This window comes from Pogoniulus pusillus, chromosome 22 (assembly GCF_015220805.1).
Source record: "Pogoniulus pusillus isolate bPogPus1 chromosome 22, bPogPus1.pri, whole genome shotgun sequence".
Lineage (NCBI taxonomy): Eukaryota > Metazoa > Chordata > Aves > Piciformes > Lybiidae > Pogoniulus > Pogoniulus pusillus.
This window is the reverse complement of record NC_087285.1, coordinates 2,199,436-2,218,439: the sequence shown is the minus strand read 5'-3', so window position 1 is coordinate 2,218,439 and position 19,004 is coordinate 2,199,436. Positions and strand designations below refer to the sequence as shown.

General features: G+C 67.7%; 2 protein-coding genes across 4 annotated transcripts in view; one reads left to right on the top strand and one right to left on the bottom strand.

Annotated features, from left to right (window-relative positions):
• Positions 1-17,430, top strand: FCHSD1 (FCH and double SH3 domains 1). Of its 3 annotated transcripts, XM_064161465.1 has the most exons (19): positions 1-104; positions 390-487; positions 2,436-2,481; positions 3,327-3,400; positions 5,619-5,763; positions 6,017-6,153; positions 6,263-6,326; positions 7,358-7,486; positions 9,861-9,983; positions 10,066-10,161; positions 11,722-11,829; positions 11,919-12,023; positions 12,391-12,627; positions 13,441-13,524; positions 13,667-13,823; positions 13,948-14,153; positions 16,208-16,304; positions 16,386-16,453; positions 16,594-16,746. In XM_064161465.1, exons 1-19 carry the CDS (start codon positions 78-80, stop codon positions 16,657-16,659), a joined length of 2,067 nt encoding a protein of 688 aa, XP_064017535.1. In that variant the 5' UTR covers positions 1-77; the 3' UTR covers positions 16,660-16,746. The 3 variants fall into 3 exon arrangements, with proteins under 3 accessions (XP_064017535.1, XP_064017534.1, XP_064017536.1); XM_064161464.1 differs by lacking the exon at positions 16,208-16,304 and having other exon boundaries at positions 16,594-17,430; XM_064161466.1 differs by lacking the exon at positions 16,386-16,453 and having other exon boundaries at positions 16,594-16,728.
• RELL2 (RELT like 2) overlaps positions 17,410-19,004 on the bottom strand; it is a 17,887-nt gene continuing 16,292 nt past the window's right edge. The window contains exons 7-8 of the mRNA XM_064161468.1: positions 18,435-18,477; positions 17,410-18,180 (exon numbers count right to left, since the gene is read on the bottom strand). Coding sequence (XP_064017538.1) covers positions 18,436-18,477 — 42 coding nt within the window. The 3' untranslated portion in view covers positions 17,410-18,180; position 18,435. The remainder of the gene's footprint in view (positions 18,181-18,434; positions 18,478-19,004) is intronic.

Genomic DNA, 19,004 nt, shown 5'->3' with positions numbered 1-19,004 from the left:
GGTGCCAGTAGTTCCGGGGCCCTCTGCCGCTCGGCAGCCACCGCCGGGAGCGGAGGTCTGGAGTCGGTCCCGCAGCGATGCAGCCGCCGCCGCCGCCGCGCAAGGTGAGAGCGGGGCCGGGAGCGGGACTGAAGTCACGCTGGGGATGCGGCGCACCGGGGCCGGTCCGCACTTGCGATCGTTCCGGTGTCCTGCACCGGCTCCGCTGGCAACTCCCGGCGGCTCCTGCAGTGGAGATCAGAGTTCGCCTCCGGCGGACTCTCACCCGGGCTGGGCAATGGCTCCACGCAGCCGGGGAGCTGAGGCGGTGCACGCCGGTACCGGGGCCGGTGAGGGCGGCGCACCCCCGCCCCGTGCCGCGGCGAGCCCTGAGCGGTGCCGTCCCGCAGGTGAAGCTGACGCAGGAGGTGCGAGTCCATCTCCTGGAGCAGCTCTCGGGCCTGCAGGGCAAGCAGCAGAGGGATGCTGAGCTGCTGGAGGACATCAGGTAGGCTTCCCACGCGTGTGCCCCCCCGAGCCGCGACCGAGCAGCTCATCCCACGCGGGGGACCTCAGCTGGGGTCCCCGTCCGGGTGTCAGCCGTGAGCTGAGACCGAGCAGCTCATCCCATGCGGGGGACCTCAGCTGGGGTCCCCGTCCGGGTGTCAGCCGTGAGCTGAGACCGAGCCAGCTCGTCTCACAGGTGGGGTTGGAGCCAGGCTGCCAGGCACAGCTCACCTCGAACCTGCCCCGCCTAGGTCGTAGCCTCCACCACTCACTCGGGTGGCCACGTGGGGACAGCCTGGTGTGGGGGGGTGGTGGCAGTGGGGTTGATACTTGCAGTAAGGTGACTGTGGCAGTGAGGTGATGATGATGATGGCAGGAGATGATGATGATGACAGGAGGTTGATGCTTGCAGGGGGTGGAGGGGATGGTGGCAGGGGGGTGACTGTGGCAGTGGGGTGATGGTGGTGGTGGCAGTGGGGTGATGGTGATGATGATGATGATGATGACAGGAGGTTGATGCTTGCAGTGGGGTTGACAGTGGCAGGGGGTGGGGGGGATGGTGGCAGGGGGGTGACTGTGGCAGTGGGGTGATGATGATGATGATGACAGGAGGTTGATGCTTGCAGTGGGGTTGACAGTGGCAGGTGGTGGGGGGGATGGTGGCAAGGGGGTGACTGTGGCAGTGGGGTGATGGTGGTGGTGGCAGTGGCAGTGGGGTGATGATGATGATGGTAGGAGGTTGATGCTTGCAGTGGGGTTGACAGTGGCAGGGGGTGGGGGGGATGGTGGCAAGGGGGTGACTGTGGCAGTGGGGTGATGGTGGTGGTGGCAGTGGCAGTGGGGTGATGATGATGATGGCAGGGGATGATGATGAGGCAGAGTGACAGTGGCAGTGGGGTGATGATGATGATGGCAGGAGGTTGATGCTTGCATTGGGGTTGACAGTGGCAGGGGGTGGGGGTGATGGTGGCAGGGGGGTGACTGTGGCAGTGGGGTGATGGTGATGATGGCAGGGGATGATGATGATGATGATGGCAGGAGGGTGATGCTTGCAGTGAGGTTGACAGTGGCAAGGGGTGGGGGAGATGGTGGCCGTGGGGTGATGATGCAGGAGGGTGACTGTGGCAGTGGAGTTGATGCTTGCAGAGGGGTGACAGTGGCAGGGTGACAGTGGCAGAGTGACAGTGGCAGGAGGGTGACTGGCAGTGGAGTTGATGCTTGCAGAGGGGTGATGATAGTGACAGGGGATTGCTGCTTGCAGTGGGGTTGATGGTGGCAGGGAGGGGGGGATATGGTGGCAGTGGGGTGATGGTGACAGGGAGGGGGGGATATGGTGGCAGTGGGGTGATGGTGACAGGGAGGGGGGGATATGGTGGCAGTGGGGTGATGGTGACAGGGAGGGGGGGATATGGTGGCAGTGGGGTGATGGTGGCAGGGAGGTTGACACTTGCAGTAGGGTGATGGTGGCAGAGGTGGTGACAATGGTGGAGGGGTATGGAGGGCAGTGGGGTGATGATAGCAGGGGAGTGTCTGTGTCAGTGGGGTTAATGCTTGCAGTGGGGTGACAATGGCAGTGGGGTGATGATGATGATGATTGCAGGAGGGTGACTGTGGCAGTGGGGTTGATGTTTGCAGAGGGGTGACAGTGGCAGGGGAGTGGCTGTGGCAGTGGGGCTGATGCTTACAGAGGGGTGACAGTGGCAGGGGAGTGACTGTGGCAGTGGGGCTGATGCTTGCAGAGGGGTGACAGTGGCAGGGGGGTGACTGTGGCAGTGGGGCTGATGCTTGCAGAGGAGTGACAGTGGCAGGGGGGTGACTGTGGCAGCGAGGTGATGGTGGCAGTGGGGTGATGGTGGCAGGGGAGTGGCAGTGGGTGGCAGTGGGGTGCTGAGGAGGGTGGCCCAGCCCTGCACCGCTCCTTGCCTGCCCCACATGCCCTGTCCCCGCAGGTCCTACAGCAAGCAGAGGGCTGCCATCGACAGGGAGTACGGCCAGGTAAGGAGATGCCACCGCGCTCACGACCAAGGTCCTGGGGGAGGGGGCACAAGCCCTGGGGTCCATCCCTCCTGGGGGGGGGCTGTGGTGGAGCAGAGCAGGACCTCAGGCAGCCCAGGAGCAGCGTCGGGAGGGATGAGGAGCAGGCAGGACTGGGCTGCTCCACGCCAGCCCTGCAGGGCAGTGCCAGGTGGGCTCAGCCTGGTCGCTGCTTGGGGTGGCACCAAGGCAGAGCAGGGCAGCGCCGGGGCTGCTCTGCTGAGCGCAGCAAAGCCTGGGCCTGGCATGCTGGGAGAGAAAACCATGCTGGGGGGGGTGGGGGGAAGGGAGGAAAGCTCTGGGCTGAGCTCTGCTCTCTGCTGGGTCATGCAGGGCTCTGCTCCTGCGGCGTCCCCTGGGGACATCCTGCAGCAGAGCTGTGTCCCCGGCCACAGGCAGCCTGGCACTGTGCCACTCTTCCCCCCCCCCCCTCCCCAGCCTGGCAGGGGTGGGGGAGGCTCTGTGGCCGCAGGGTTGGAGTCTTGCTGAGCCTGGCTTTACCGGGAGGCTCCTCTGCAGCCAGGGACCCTCACTGCTCTGCCCTTGCCAGCCCCCAGAGCCACACCTGGGCTGGGCTTGGTCCTTTTGGGGTTGGTGGCTGCTCCCCAAGCAGCTTTTTGTGCCGTGGGGACCCTGCTGGCACCCAGCTGCTGTGGGGGCTGTGTCCTGTGCTGCTCCCGGGGACACTCGTGGGGTGGGCAGCTGATGCGGGGGGCAGCTCGGTCCTGGCCCCAGGGTGGCACCGTGGGGTGCTGGGGAAGGAGGGCAGGGCTGGGGAGAGCAGATGGTGACAGGTCTGTCCCCAGGCACTGCAGAGGCTGGCGAGCCAGTTCCTGAAGAGAGACTGGCAGAGGGGCCGCGGCGAGGCTGGCGACTCCAGGTGGGCTGGGGGCAGGGCTGGGCACGGGGGTGAGGAGCTGGAGCTGGCCCTGCCCACGTCCAGGTGGGCTGGGGGCAGAGCTGGGCACAGGGGTGAGGAGCTGGAGCTGGCCCTGCCCACGTCCAGGTGGGCTGGGGGCAGAGCTGGGCACGGGGATGAGGAGCTGGGGCTGGCCCTGCCCACGTCCAGGTGGGCTGGGGGCAGAGCTGGGCACGGGGGTGAGGAGCTGGGGCTGGCCCTGCCCAGGTCCAGGTGGGCTGGGGGCAGGGCTGGGCACGGGGGTGAGGAGCTGGGGCTGGCCCTGCCCACGTCCAGGTGGGCTGGGGGCAGAGCTGGGCACGGGGATGAGGAGCTGGGGCTGGCCCTGCCCACGTCCAGGTGGGCTGGGGGCAGAGCTGGGCACGGGGGTGAGGAGCTGGGGCTGGCCCTGCCCACGTCCAGGTGAGCTGGGGGCAGAGCTGGGCACGGGGCTGAGGAGCTGGGGCTGGCCCTGCCCAGGTCCAGGTGGGCTGGGGGCAGGGCTGGGCACGGGGGTGAGGAGCTGGGGCTGGCCCTGCCCACGTCCAGGTGGGCTGGGGGCAGAGCTGGGCACGGGGGTGAGGAGCTGGGGCTGGCCCTGCCCACGTCCAGGTGAGCTGGGGGCAGAGCTGGGCACGGGGGTGAGGAGCTGGGGCTGGCCCTGCCCAGGTCCAGGTGGGCTGGGGGCAGGGCTGGGCACGGGGGTGAGGAGCTGGGGCTGGCCCTGCCCACGTGTGGGCCAACCAGCTGGCAGATTTGGGGGTCCCAGGGACGTAGCCCCGAGTGGGGTGGCCACAGGGCTGTGGTACCTGACTCAGGGGCACAGGGGCTGGGGGTGCTGCTGCTGGCATCCCTGGGAACTGGGAGGGAAGCAGGAGGTGCCCAGCCCTGACCTCCACTTGCTCTTGGGGGATGTGAAGCTGGCACCAAGCACTGCCAACCCAGAGAGCCTGCCTGTCCTGGGCTGATCCCCAGCAGTGTGAGCAGCAGGGGGCAGGGAGGGGATTCTGCCTCTCTGCTCTGCTCTGCTCTGACCCCCCTGCAGTGCTGGGGCAGCTCTGGAGTGCTCAGCACAGCACAGACCTGCTGGAGCAGGGCCAGAGGAGGGCACAGCAGTGCTGGAAGGGCTCTGCTGTGAGGCCAGGCTGGGAGTTGGAGTGTTCAGGATGGAGAAGGGAAGGATCCAGGAGAGCTTCTGGTGGCCTTGCAGGACTGAAAGGGGACAAGAAGAAAGCTGGGGACAGAGTTTTGAGCAGGTCCTGTTGGGCCAGGCCAAGGGGGGATGGTTTGGACTGAAAGAGGGAGATTGAGAGTGGAGAGAAGGAGAAATGTTGGAGCCTGAGGGTGGGGAGAGCCTGGCCCAGGCTGCCCAGAGAGGTGGCAGATGCCCATCCCTGGCACCATCCCAGCTGAGGTGGTTTGGGGCTCTGTGAGCAGCCTGCTCTGGCTGCAGCTGTCCCTGCTGGCTGCAGTGAGGTTGTGCTGGGTGAGATTCCAAGGTCCCAGCCGGAGCAGCCTGGGCCAGCAGGACAGGGCTGGGTGCAAGCTTGGGCTGGATGAGCTTGGAGGTCTCTGCCAGCCTGCTGGATTCTGTGGTGACAGAGGAGCTTCTTGTGCCCCTGTGCTCAGCACTGCTCAGGCCAGCCCTGCAGTGCTGTGCCCAGCTCTGGGCTCCTCCCTTGCAGAGAGCTGCTGAGGTGCTGGAAGGTGTTGAGAGAAGGGCAGCAAGGCTGGGGAGGGGCCTGGAGCACAGCCCTGTGAGGAGAGGCTGAGGGAGCTGGGGGGGTGCAGCCTGCAGCAGAGGAGCCTCAGGGCAGAGCTGATTGCTGCCTGCAGCTGCCTGCAGGGAGGCTGTAGCCAGGTGGGGTTGGGCTCTGGTGCCAGGCAGGCAGCAGCAGCAGAAGGGGCCCTAGGCTGGAGCTGTGGCAGGGCAGGTTGGGGCTGGCTGTGAGGAGGAAGCTGCTGGCAGAGAGAGTGATTGGCACTGGAATGGGCTGCCCAGGGAGGGGGTGGAGTGGCCGTGGCTGGAGGGGTTGGAGCCAAGGCTGGCTGGGCACTGAGTGCCATGGGCTGGTTGGTTGGGCAGTGCTGGGTGCCAGGCTGGGCTGGGGCAGCTTGGAGCTCTCTGCCAACCTGCTGGGGTCTGTGAGTCTCTGGCTCTGTGCCATGCTCACTGCCCTGCCCCCACCCCTGCCCGCAGGAGCGCCGTGGCTGTCTGGAAGGGCATCATCGAGGGCACCGCCCAGGCCGGGCAGCTGCGCCTCGGCGCCTCCGACAGCTACCGAGCCCTGGCCGCGGAGGCTGCCCGCGGGGCTCGCCTCTCCAAGGAGAGGATGCTCAAGAAGGTACCGAGTGGAGGAGGGGCAGAGACGTGGCCGTGCCACCTGGGCACCTGCTCTATCAGCCGCTGGGGGGGTGCCAGGAGGTGCTGGAGAGGGGGAGGGAAGGTCCTGCTTGGACTCTGTGACCTGAAGGGGCTTTGCCGACCCAAACCTTTCCATGCCCCCCCCCCTGCCCCAACCCCCGTGCCAAGGTGTGGGGTGAGGGGGGTTGGGGGGAGCTGCCCATCCCTGCCAGCGAGGTTGGCACTCCCCACAGGGCATGGAGAGGCTGCAGAGGGCACAGGCAGAGCTGCTGGAGACGGTGAAGGAGCTGGACAAGGCCAAGAAGCAGTTCAGCCACCTGCAGCGCAGCAGTGAGGTGGCCAAGGACAAGGCTGCGGACGTGGAGGCTCGGTGAGCAGGGCTGGGCACCAGGCTGGGCACTCAGGCTGCCAGGGCTGTGGCATGGCTTCAGCTGCTGGTCCCCAAACTCCCCTCCCCTTCCTTCCACCCCCACTGCCAGGCTGCGGAGGAGCGACCGGAGGATCTTCCACACCAAGGCCAGCCTGCAGAAGCTCAGTGCCAAGGTCAGCACAGGGCAGAGGGCAAGGAGGTGGCTGGAGGGTGGTGGGCAGCTGAAGGGTAGTGGGCAGTGGCTTGGTGCCCAGCTGGAGGTGGCTGACCAGAGCTGCTCGGTGCCTTCGTCGCTGGCACAGGCAGAGAGGTTGAGGCACCCTCAGCAGGCTTGCAGAGGGCACCAAGCTGGCATGACTGAGGGCTGGGATCCATGCAGAGGGAGCTGGGCAGGAGCTGCTGGGCTGAGGAGAGCCTGATGAGGTTCAGTAAGGCCAAGCCCAAGGTCCTGCCTGCTCCAGGGGCTGGGGCAATGCCCGGGGTCAGGCCAGGCTGTGGGTGAGGAGATGGAGAGCAGCCCTTGGGCTTGGGGGTGCTGGTGGGGGAGAAGCTGGGCAGTAGCCAGCCCTGGGCACTGCCAGCCCAGAAGGCCAAGGGCAGCCTGGGGCTGCATCCAAAGCAGTGTGGGCAGAGGTGGAGAGAGAGAGAGAGGATCCTGCCCCTCTGCTGTGCTCTGGGCAGAGCTCAGCTGCAGGGCTGGGGCCAGCTCTGGGGGCAGCACAAGACGGAGCTGGAGCTGCTGTGGGCACAGGCTGGCAGAGCTGAGGCTGTGCAGCCTGCAGAAGAGAAGGCTGCAGGGAGAGCTCAGAGCAGCCTCTCAGGAGCTGAAGGGGCTGCAGGAGAGCTGGGGAGGGACTTGGCACAAGGGTTGGCAGTGCCAGGACGAGGGCACCGCTTTGGAAGTGGAGCAGGGCAGGGTTGGGTTGGGCATCAGGAGGAAGTTCTGCACCAGGAGGGTGGTGAGAGACTGGCACAGGCTGCCCAGGGCTGTGGTTGCAGGCCCTGTCCCTGGAGATGCTCAGTGCCAGGCTGGCTGTGGCCCTGGGCAGCCTGCTCTGGTTGGAGCTGTCCCTGCTGCCCGCAGCAGCCTTGGACAAGAGGCCCTTGGAGGGTCTCTGCCAACCTGCTGCCATCTGGGTGGCACGAATGGGGGTGTGGGGGGGGCGTCCCCATCCCCAAGGCCTCTCTGTCCTTGTGCCCACAGTTCTCAGCACGGCTGGCAGAGCACTCGAGGCAGCTGGCAGGGGTGCAGAACGAGTACAGCTTCGCCCTGGCTGCTGCCAGTGCCCACCTGCAGCACTACCAGCGGGTGGAGCTGCCAGCAGCCATGCAGGTGGGACCTCGGGCACTGCCCCCCCCCCACCCCCCCGCCGGGCACTCCCTGCCCCTGCCCAGGGCTCTGTGCCAGGCAGCTCCCCAGTGCTGCTAGGAGGGGTCAGGGATGCCCCCCTAGGGGGTGCTGGGCACTGCTGGGGATGGATCTGCTCAGTGCTGGGGGGCAGTGAGCACTGCTGTGGGGGTGTGGGCACTGCCATGGAGGTGCTGGGCGTGGTGTGGGCACTGCTGTGGGGGTGTGGGCACTGCCAGGGAGGTGCTGGGGGTGGTGTGGGCACTGCTGTGGGGGTGTGGGCACTGCTGGGGAAGTGCTGGGGCTGGTGTGGGCACAGCTGGGGATGTGCTGTCAGGGTGATGTGGGCAGTGCTGTGGGGGGCATGGGCACTGCCAGGGAGGTGCAAGGGGTGGTGTGGGCACTGCTGTGGGGGTGTGGACACTGCCAGGGCAGTGCTGTGTGGCTGGCGTGGGCGCTGCTGTGTGGCTGGCGTGGGCAGTGCTGGAACTGGCGTGGGCGCTGCTGTGTGGCTGGTGTGGGCAGTGCTGTGTGGCTGGTGTGGGCAGTACTAGAGCTGGCGTGGGCAGTCCTGTGTGGCTGGCATGGGCAGTGCTGTGTGGCTGGTGTGGGCAGTGCTGGGGCTGGCGTGGGCGCTGCTGTGTGGCTGGCGTGGGCGCTGCTGTGTGGCTGGCGTGGGCACTGCTGTGTGGCTGGCGTGGGCGCTGCTGTGTGGCTGGCGTGGGCAGTGCTGTGTGGCTGGCATGGGCAGTGCTGTGTGGCTGGCGTGGGCGCTGCTGTGTGGCTGGCGTGGGCACTGCTGTGTGGCTGGCGTGGGCGCTGCTGTGTGGCTGGCGTGAGCACTGCTGTGTGGCTGGCGTGGGCAGTGCTGGGGCTGGCGTGGGCGCTGCTGTGTGGCTGGCGTGGGCAGTGCTGTGTGGCTGGCGTGGGCAGTGCTGGGGCTGGCGTGGGCGCTGCTGTGTGGCTGGCGTGGGCGCTGCTGTGTGGCTGGCGTGGGCAGTGCTGGGGCTGGCGTGGGCGCTGCTGTGTGGCTGGCGTGGGCGCTGCTGTGTGGCTGGTGTGGGCAGTGCTGTGTGGCTGGAGTGGGCAGTGCTGTGTGGCTGGTGTGGGCAGTGCTGGGCTGGCGTGGGCACTGCTGTGTGGCTGGCGTGGGCACTGCTGTGTGGCTGGCGTGGGCAGTGCTGTGTGGGTGGTGTGGGCAGTGCTGGGGCTGGCGTGGGCGCTGCTGTGTGGCTGGCGTGGGCGCTGCTGTGTGGCTGGCGTGGGCGCTGCTGTGTGGCTGGCGTGGGCGCTGCTGTGTGGCTGGTGTGGGCAGTGCTGTGTGGCTGGAGTGGGCAGTGCTGTGTGGCTGGTGTGGGCAGTGCTGGGCTGGCGTGGGCACTGCTGTGTGGCTGGCGTGGGCACTGCTGTGTGGCTGGCGTGGGCAGTGCTGTGTGGGTGGTGTGGGCAGTGCTGGGGCTGGCGTGGGCGCTGCTGTGTGGCTGGCGTGGGCACTGCTGTGTGGCTGGCGTGGGCGCTGCTGTGTGGCTGGCGTGGGCACTGCTGTGTGGCTGGCGTGGGCAGTGCTGTGTGGCTGGCGTGGGCAGTGCTGGGGCTGGCGTGGGCGCTGCTGTGTGGCTGGCGTGGGCGCTGCTGTGTGGCTGGCGTGGGCACTGCTGTGTGGCTGGCGTGGGCAGTACTAGAGCTGGTTTGGGCAGTGCTGTGTGGCTGGCGTGGGCACTGCTGTGTGGCTGGCGTGGGCAGTACTAGAGCTGGTTTGGGCAGTGCTGTGTGGCTGGCGTGGGCGCTGCTGTGTGGCTGGCGTGGGCAGTACTAGAGCTGGTTTGGGCAGTGCTGTGTGGCTGGCGTGGGCGCTGCTGTGTGGCTGGTGTGGGCAGTGCTGGGGCTGGCGTGGGCGCTGCTGTGTGGCTGGCGTGGGCGCTGCTGTGTGGCTGGCGTGGGCAGTGCTGGGGCTGGCGTGGGCGCTGCTGTGTGGCTGGCGTGGGCAGTGCTGTGTGGCTGGCGTGGGCAGTGCTGGGGCTGGCGTGGGCGCTGCTGTGTGGCTGGCGTGGGCAGTGCTGTGTGGCTGGCGTGGGCAGTGCTGTGTGGCTGGCGTGGGCGCTGCTGTGTGGCTGGCGTGGGCAGTACTAGAGCTGGTGTGGGCACTGCTGTGTGGCTGGCGTGGGCGCTGCTGTGTGGCTGGCGTGGGCAGTGCTGTGTGGCTGGCGTGGGCGCTGCAGTGTGGCTGGCGTGGGCAGTGCTGTGTGGCTGGCGTGGGCAGTGCTGTGTGGCTGGCGTGGGCAGTGCTGGGCTGGCGTGGGCAGTGCTGTGTGGCTGGCGTGGGCAGTGCTGGTGCCCCCCCAGCCGCTGGTGCCCGCAGGCGCTGGACGGGGACCTGTACGAGCGGCTCCAGGGGCACCTCTCCGTGGCCAGCAGGACGGAGGTGGACACCTGCCAGGCCACCAGGGACTGGTTCCAGGGCGTTGCAGAGGCCTCGGCGCAGGTATCAGTGCCCCCTGCGGGCAGGCAGTGGGCAGGAGGGCACAGGTGCCCCCCTCGGCCCCCACACTGCTCCTCTGGCGCAGGTCTCCCGGGAGCAGGACCTCCTCCTCTTCCTGCAGGACCACCCCAGCTTTGCCCTGGCACCTCACCAGCAGCTGCAGCTCACCAGGGTGGAGGAGGTAGGCAGAGGAGTGGAGATGAGGCAGGGGGTGGGCACGGAGGGCACCAACAGCCTGCCCTGCAGCAGCCATAGTGAAGGAGAAGGGAGGTGGGGAGGGCGGGGGCAGCTCCTGGGAACGCAGAGCCAGGAGGTTGGGTGGGCAGAGGGCAAAGGGGAGGAGGGCACAAGGGGCAGCAGGACCAGGGTCAAGCAGCCCCAGGGCTGGGCCCTGCACTTGGGGCACAACCACCCCGGGAAGGCTCCAGCCTGGGGGCAGAGTGGCTGGAAAGTGCCTGGCACCTGGGGGTGCTGCTTGACAGTGGCTGAAGGCGAGGCAGGGAGTGCCCAGGTGGGCAAGGAGGGCACCAGCAGCCTGGCCTGGAGCAGTGGTGTGGGCAGCAGGAAGAGGGCAGGGAGTGTGCCCCTGGGCTGGGCACTGGTGAGGGCACAGCTTGAGTGCTGGGATCAGGTTTGGGCTGCTGACTGCCAGAAAGACATGGAGGGGGGAGCAGGTCTGGGGAAGGGCAGCTGGGGGGCAGAGAGGCCCTGCAGAGGGAGCTGCCAGGCTGCATGGGTGGGCAGAGGCCAAGGGCAGGAGACTGAAGCAGGCCAAGGGCAGGTTGTGCACTTTGGCCACAAGAAGCCCAAGCAGCACTGCAGGCTGGGGCCAGAGGGGCTGAGAGCAGGCAGGCAGAGAGGGCCCTGGGGGTGGTGTGAGAGAGGAGCTGCAGAGGAGGCAGCAGTGTGCCCAGGTGGGCAGCAGAGGCACTGGCATCCTGGGCTGGCTGAGGAGCAGTGTGGGCAGCAGGAGCAGGGAGGTTCTTGTGCCCCTGTGCTCAGCACTGCTCAGGCCAGCCCTGGAGTGCTGTGCCCAGCTCTGGGCTCCTCCCTTGCAGAGAGCTGCTGAGGTGCTGGAAGGTGTTGAGAGAAGGGCAGCAAGGCTGGGGAGGGGCCTGGGGCACAGCCCTGTGAGGAGAGGCTGAGGGAGCTGGGGGGGTGCAGCCTGCAGCAGAGGAGCCTCAGGGCAGAGCTGATTGCTGCCTGCAGCTGCCTGCAGGGAGGCTGTAGCCAGGTGGGGTTGGGCTCTGGTGCCAGGCAGGCAGCAGCAGCAGAAGGGGCCCCAGGCTGGAGCTGTGGCAGGGCAGGTTGGGGCTGGCTGTGAGGAGGAAGCTGCTGGCAGAGAGAGTGATTGGCACTGGCATGGGCTGCCCAGGGAGGGGGTGGAGTGGCCGTGGCTGGAGGGGTTGGAGCCAAGGCTGGCTGGGCACTGAGTGCCATGGGCTGGTTGGTTGGGCAGGGCTGGGTGCTAGGTTGGGCACTCAGTGCCATGGTCTGGTTGGTTGGGCAGGGCTGGGTGCTAGGTTGGACACTTAGAGCCATGGTCTGCTTGGTTGGGCAGGGCTGGGTGCTAGATTGGGCACTGAGTGCCATGGTCTGCTTGGTTGGGCAGGGCTGGGTGCTAGGTTGAGCACTTAGTGCCATGGTCTACTTCGTTGGGCAGAGCTGGGTGCCAGGCTGGGCAGGGGGAGCTGGGAGCTCTGTGCCAGCCTGGCTCACTCTCTCATTCCATGGCTGCCAGGTCTCCCTGCTGCCCTCAGGAGATGATGGCTCCAGCCTGGAGAAGGAGGCTCGGCGCTGGGCCACGCGGGTGGCCAAGGACCTCAAGAGCAAGGCTCACAGCGAGGAGGTAGCTGCTGGCATTTCCTCCTGGAGGCTGAAGGAGAGCCTGGCACTGTGCCCCCCTGCCCCCACTGACTCGTGGGGCTGTCCTCTCAGGTGCTGCAGAGGCTGGAGGCCAGGAGGCAGCAGGGCCCTGAGGCAGAGGCTGCCAGCGTGGAGCGGAGGCTGGAGGAGGCGAAGGAGAGCATCCGGAAGGCTGAGGTGGGCTCCCTTGCCAGGCTTGCCAGGCTTAGGGTTGGCATTCAGAGTTGGGGAGTTTGGTGGGGTTGGGGGAAAGGGAGAGTGAGGAGGGGGATGGGGGGTGGGAGAAAAGATGCATGGAATGGCATGGGTTGGAATGGGAGCTTAAGGAGCAGCCAGTGCCAACCCTCCGGTGGCATGGGCAGGGGCAGCTCTGGCTGGCATGGGTTGGCCAAGGCCTCCTCCAGCCTGGTCTTGAGCACCTCCAGGGAGGAGGGCATCCACAACCTCCCTGGGCAACCAGCTGCTCGCTGGGCTGTGCCCTCACCCCGCAGATGCCACCTCCCACCCACCCCCCCCCATGCCTTGTGTCTGTGTCCCCCCCCAGGTCAGCCGGGTGAAGGCAGAGGCACGGCTGGCACTGCTGCGGGCAGCAGGGCTGGATGTGGACTCTTGGCTGGCAGGGGCCATGGTAGGGGCAGGCCAGGAGCTGCCTGCGGGGTTGGACCCAGCTGAGTTCAGTGACTATGACGACAGCGACGAGCCCGAGGAGGAGGAGGAAGAAGAGCCCAGCCCTGCCACCCGCCCCTACCCCTACACCTGCAGGGTCATCTTTGGCTACCAGGTATGGGCACAGCTGCCAGCCTCTCCTCCCTCTCACTGCTTGCCCATGCAGCCCTACCCCTGCAGGGTCATCTTTGGCTGCCAGGTATGGGCACAGCTGCCAGCCCCTGCTTGTCCACCCATCCCTGCCACCTGCAGGGTCATCCTTGGCTGCCAGGTATGGGCACAGCTGCCAGCCTCTCCTCCCCCTCACTGCTTGCCCAGCCAGTCCTGCCACCTGCAGGGTCATCTTTGGCTGCCAGGTATGGGCACAGCTGCCAGCCCCTGCTTGCCCAGCCAGCCCTGCCACCTGCAGGGTCATCTTTGGCTGCCAGGTATGGCCACAGCTGCCAGTCCCTGCTTGCCCAGCCAGCCCTGCCACCTGCAGGGTCATCTTTGGCTGCCAGCTATGGGCACAGCTGCCAGCCCCTGCTTGTCCACCCATCCCTGCCACCTGCAGGGTCATCTTTGGCTGCCAGGTATGGGCACAGCTGCCAGCCCCTGCTTGCCCACCCATCCCTGCCACCTGCAGGGTCATCTTTGGCTGCCAGGTATGGGCCCAGCTGCCAGCCCCTGCTTGCCCAGCCAGCCCTGCCACCTGCAGGGTCATCCTTGGCTGCCAGCTATGGGCACAGCTGCCACCCCCTGCTTGCCCAGCCAGCCCTGCCACCTGCAGGGTCATCTTTGGCTGCCAGGTATGGGCCCAGCTGCCAGCACCTGCTTGCCCAGCCAGCCCTGCCACCTGCAGGGTCATCCTTGGCTGCCAGGTATGGGCCCAGCTGCCAGCCCCTGCTTGCCCAGCCATCCCTGCCACTCTGCCCCCTGTGCCCTGCAGGGCTGCCAGGCAGACGAGCTGTCCATCAGGCAGGGCGAGGAGCTGGAGGTCATCGAGGATGGGGACGCAGAGGAGTGGGTGAAGGTGAGAGCAGGCTGCATGCCCCCCCCAGCCCCCCCTGCAGCCAGAGGGGACCCTTTGCTGAGGTCCCCAGGGCTGTCCCCACCCCTTGGGGAGGGGGAGGGGAGGAGCTGGGACAGTCTCTCGCTTTCTGCCCCCCCTGCAGGCTCGCAACAAGGCAGGACAGGTTGGCTACGTGCCCGAGAAGTACCTCCTGGCCCTGCCGGGGGAGCCCATGCCCGGGGCTGGCCCCCCAGGTCCCTCTGCCCTGCAGCGGCAGCTCTCCAGCATCATGGCTGCAGAGCTGGTGCTGGAGCCTGGAGGTGGGTGCTTGGGCTGGCAGCGGCGCTGGTGCCCCAGGGAGGGCGCTGAGCCCTGGCAGCGGCAGGGCAGGGCAGGGCAGGGCAGGGGCTGCGCTGCTGAGCCCTCCCCGCCCCCTGCCCGCAGCCTGGCTGGTGCGAGCCCTGTACGACTACGAGGGGCAGAGCCCCGAGGAGCTGAGCTTCCCCGAGGGGGCGATCATCAGGGTCCTGCCCAGGGCCCCCGGAGAGGTGGACGACGGCTTCTGGACCGGCGACTTCGACGGCCGCGTTGGGGTCTTCCCCTCCCTGGTGGTGGAGGAGCTGACCGGGGGGCAAGCAGCAGCTGGGCAGGTTGGTGAGGGGGATGGGGAGGCAGGTCGATGCCCTCCCCAGTGGCTGTGTGGTGCAGGGTGCAGGGTCGGTGCCCAGCCCTGCTCTGCCAACCTCAGATGTGTTGGGAGGGGGGGAAAAGCTCATCCAGGCCAGTGCCAACCCAGCCCCACCCTGGGCACCAAAGCATGGCCTCAGCAGTGCCCAGCACAGAGCCCTCCCTAGTCTCTATGTGGTGCACACTGCAGGGTCGGTGCCCATCCCTGCTCTGCCCAACCCCAGATGTGTTGGGAGGGGGGAAAAGCTCATCCAGGCCAGTGCCAACCCAGCCCCACCCTGGGCACCAGAGCATGGCCTCAGCAGTGCCCAGCACTGAGCCCTCCCCAGTGGCTGTGTGGTGCAGGCTGCAGGGTCGGTGCCCATCCCTGCTCTGCCCAACCCCAGATGTGTTGGTGGGGGGGGGGAAAGCTCTCTGAGGTCATCCAGGCCAGTGCCAACCCAGCCCCATCCTGGGCACCAAAGCATGGCCTCAGCAATGCCCAGCACAGAGCCCTCCCCAGTGGCTGTATGGTGCACACTGCAGGGTCGGTGCCCATCCCTGCTCTGCCCAAACCCAGATGTGTTGGGGGGGAGGGGGAAAGCTCTCTGAGGTCATCCAGGCCAGTGCCAACCCAGCCCCACCCTGGGCACCAAAGCATGGCCTCAGCAGTGCCCAGCACAGAGCCCTCCCCAGTGGCTGTGTGGTGCACACTGCAGGGTCAGTGCCCATCCCTGCTCTGCCCAACCCCAGATGTGTTGGGGGAGGGGGAAAAGCTCTCTGAGGTCATCCAGGCCAGTGCCAGCCCAGCCCCACCCTGGGCACCAAACCATGCCCCCCCCCCAAGTGCCATGGCCACAGCTCGCTTCAACACCTCCAGGCATGGGCACTGCAGCACCTCCCTGGGCAGCCTGTGCCAGTCCCTGACCACTCTGGCACCAAAGACATTTGTCCTCCTCTCCAACCCAGCCCTGCCCTGGCACAGCTTCAGGCCATTGCCTCTCCTTCTGTGCCCAGGCAGGGGACCCAAGCCCAGCTGGCTGCAGCCTCCTCTCAGGGAGGTCAGAGAGCAGTGAGCTCTGCCTCAGCCTCCTCTTCCTCACACCCTCAGCTGCCCCTCCCCAGCCCTGCTCTCCAGACCTCTGCCCACCTTTGGTGCCCTCCTCTGGACCTGCTCCCCCCCTCCATGTCCTTCTGGCAGTCAGGAGCCCAAACCTGGTCCTAGCCCTCAAGCTGTGCCCTCACCAGTGCCCAGCCCAGGGGCACACTCCCTGCCCTGTTCCTGCTGCCCACACCACTGCTGCTGGATGCCAGGCAGCTGCTGCCCTTCTTGCCCACACCACTGCTGCTGGATGCCAGGCTGCTGCTGCCCTTCTTGCCCACCTGGGCACTCCCTGCCTCATCTTCAGCTGCTGGCACCCAGCACCCCCAGGGCCTTTTCTGCCAGGCACTTCCCAGCCACTCTGCCCCCAGGCTCGAGCCTTCCTGGCATGGTTGTGCCCCAAGCACAGGACCCACAGCCCTTGGCCTTACTGAACCTCCTGGCACGGATCCAGCCTGGCAGCTCCCTCTGCAGGGCCTCTCTGCCCTCCAGCTGCCCTTCCCCAGACCTGCTCCCCCCCTCCATGCCCTTCTGGCAGTCAGGAGCCCAAACCTGATCCCAGCACTCAAGCTGTGCCCTCACCAGTGCCCAGCCCAGGGGCACACTCCCTGCCCTGCTCCTGCTGCCCACACCATTGCTGCTGGATGCCAGGCAGCTGCTGCCCTTCTTGCCCACACCACTGCTCCAGGCCAGGCTGCTGGTGCCCTTCTTGCCCACCTGGGCACTCCCTGCCTCACCTTCAGCCACTGGCAAGCAGCACCCCCAGGTGCCAGGCACTTTCCAGCCGCTCTGCCCCCAGGCTGGAGCCTTCCCGGGGTGGTTGTGCCCCAAGTGCAGGGCCCAGGCCTGGGGCTGCTTGACCCTGGTCCTGCTGCCCCTTGTGCCCTCCTCCCCTTTGCCCTCTGCCCACCCAACCTCCTGGCTCTGTGTTCCCAGGAGCTGCCCTCACCCTCCCCACCTCCCTTCTCCCCTCCCGGCCTCCTGCCCGTGCCCGCCCTGGACCAGTGCCCCACTCCTGAAGCACCATTGGCAGGTGAGTGCCAGGGCCCGGGGGCAGGGGCAGAGGGCAGTGGCAGGGGGCAGGCAGCTGTGCTGAGCTGCTGAGCTCTTCCAGGTTGCCGCCAGGATGGCACAGGCAGCGGGCACAGCTCTCCAGACCTGGCAGCCGCCCGCCTCCAGCCGGTGAGTCCCTGGCAGCCACGCTCTGCCCCCTCCCACAGCCCTCCCATAGCAGGGCATGGTGCCACCCAGGCTCTGCTTCCTTGGGTGGGGCCAAGGGTGCCCAGCCTGTTGGCACCACTTCTGCTCTCCTCTCCCCACAGCTCCGTGCGCCCCCTCCACCGCCTGGCAGAGCCCCCGAGCCTGGCCCTGAGCTGCACTTCAGCTGACCCTCTGGGGGTGCCCCCCCGGGTGCCCCTGCCCGCCAGAAAGCTTCACCCACCATGCCAGCTGCCGTGGCTGCTGTGCCAGCAGCAGGGACTGGTGCCACTCTGTGCCCAGAGCTGGTCTCACTGCGGGCCACCTCCTGCCCAGCACTGCTTCCATCCCTGGCAAGCCCAGCAGGGCACCCTGGCAGCCCTCAGCCGGGGGTGCTGAGTGCCAGGGCTGGGCCCCACCTCACCCAGACACCTGCCTGGCATCCCCCATGCACCCTGGGGTGCTGAGTGCCATGGCTGGGCCCCACCTCACCCAGACACCTGCCTGGCATCCCCCATGCACCCTGGGGTGCTGAGTGCCATGGCTGGGCCCCACCTCACCCAGACACCTGCCTGGCATCCCCCATGCACCCTGGGGTGCTGAGTGCCATGGCTGGGCCCCACCTCACCCAGACACCTGCCTGGCATCCCCCATGCACCCTGAGGTGCTGAGTGCCATGGCTGTACCCCACCTACCTGGCATCCCCCCATACACCTCGGGGTGCTCAGTGCCATAGCTGTGCCCCACCTGCCTGGCATTCCCCCATGCACCCTGGGGTGCTGAGTGCCATGGCTCTGCCCTACCTCACCCAGCCGCCTGCCTGGCACTGCCCACCCCTCAGCCCCACCCTGCTTCCCTGGCAGCCTGGGAGGGGCTCAGCCCCAGGGCTGCTGCCCCCCCCCCCCTCCCCGGGGGCTGTGCCCCAATAAAGCTGGCAGTGCCCAGGGGTTCAGCAGCTTTAATGGGTTCAGCTCTTCTATGCACAGTGCAGTTGCACCCCAAAGCTCAGCGCGGGCACCGCCGCTGCCCGCTGTGCCCTGGCCGAGGTGCCAGCCTGTACCCCCCCTCCTCAGCCAGGGCTGCTGCGTGTGCCCCCGGCGGGGGCTGGAAGCTCTTCTCTCCATCACCATCCCCCACCCCCCCCCCCCGGAGCTGCTGTGCCCTTTTGCCGGTGCAGGATTTGTGCCTGTGCCCGCTCTGTGTGGCAGAGGTGCCCGGGGCGGAGCTGTGCTCTGCGGTGGATGTGCCAGGTGGGGTTTGGGGAGGGGGCAAGGGGGAAATGCTGCCCAGACTCCCCCCCCCCTCACCCCCTCCCCAGCTGCGGGGCTCAAGCTGCTGCCTCCATCCCTGCCCCTTCTGCTGCAGCCCAGCGCCGGGAGGGGGCCGCAGGGTGGGCAGCGGGCACCGGCTGCTGTCCTGCCCATGCCAGGCCCCTGCCGTGGCCGTGGGGTGAGGGCGGTGGGTGCTGGGGGGGGTGGTGTGGGGGGGGGGGGGTCGGGTACCTATTGCCAATGGGATGAGGTTTGGCCGGGCCGCGGGGTCGGTGCCCCTGGCACCTCGCTCTGGCCATGCCAAGCGCCTAGCTGCCCACCCGAGGCCGGCTGCCCCGCGGGCCCCCCCAGCTTGGCACGGCCACCCCCTGCCCGTGTGCGGTGTCAGGGGCCGTGGACCCTTCGCCTCCAGCCGACGCTCCCGCCCGGGACGAGGAGGAGCTGCAGGGAGAGGAGCAGGATGCAGCTGGTGCCCAGGGGCAGCCATCAGCCGCCCCCGAGCTGGCCTGGCACCGCAGCTGGCACCGAGCCACACGGGCTGGAGGAGGTGCCCCGGCAGGACGCAATGAGCCAGCCGGAGAGGGGCTTTGCCCTCTCTCCATCAGCAGGCTGTGCCCTGCCAGGGCCGGGCCGCTGGCACTGCCCTCCCCGTGCCAGCCTGAGTGGCACCGCAGGGGCTGGGGACGAGCACTCACCTCACACAGTCGCTCCTCGGTCCTGCCCCGCGCTCCTGGGCTCCTGTGGGAGGGAGGAGGGAAGTGGGCACCAGGGGTGCCGTGGGCATCAGGGGTGCCGTGGGCATCAGGGGTGCCGTGGGCATCAGGGGTACTGTGGGCATCAGGGGTGCCGTGGGCATCAGGGGTACTGTGGGCACCAGGGGTGCTGTGGGCATCAGGGGTACTGTGGGTGCTGGGTGCTGCTGTGGGTGTCAGTGCTGCTGTGGGTGTCAGTGCTGCTGTGGGTGCCAGTGCTGCTGTGGGTGTCAGTGCTGCTGTGGGTGCCAGTGCTGCTGTGGGTGTCAGTGCTGCTGTGGGTGCTGGGTGCTGCTGTGGGTGCTGGGTGCTGCTGTGGGTGTCAGTGCTGCTGTGGGTGCCAGTGCTGCTGTGGGTGCTGGGTGCTGCTGTGGGTGTCAGTGCTGCTGTGGGTGCTGGGTGCTGCTGTGGGTGCCAGTGCTGCTGTGGGTGCTGGGTGCTGCTGTGGGTGCCAGTGCTGCTGTGGGTGCTGGGTGCTGCTGTGGGTGCCAGTGCTGCTGTGGGTGCTGGGTG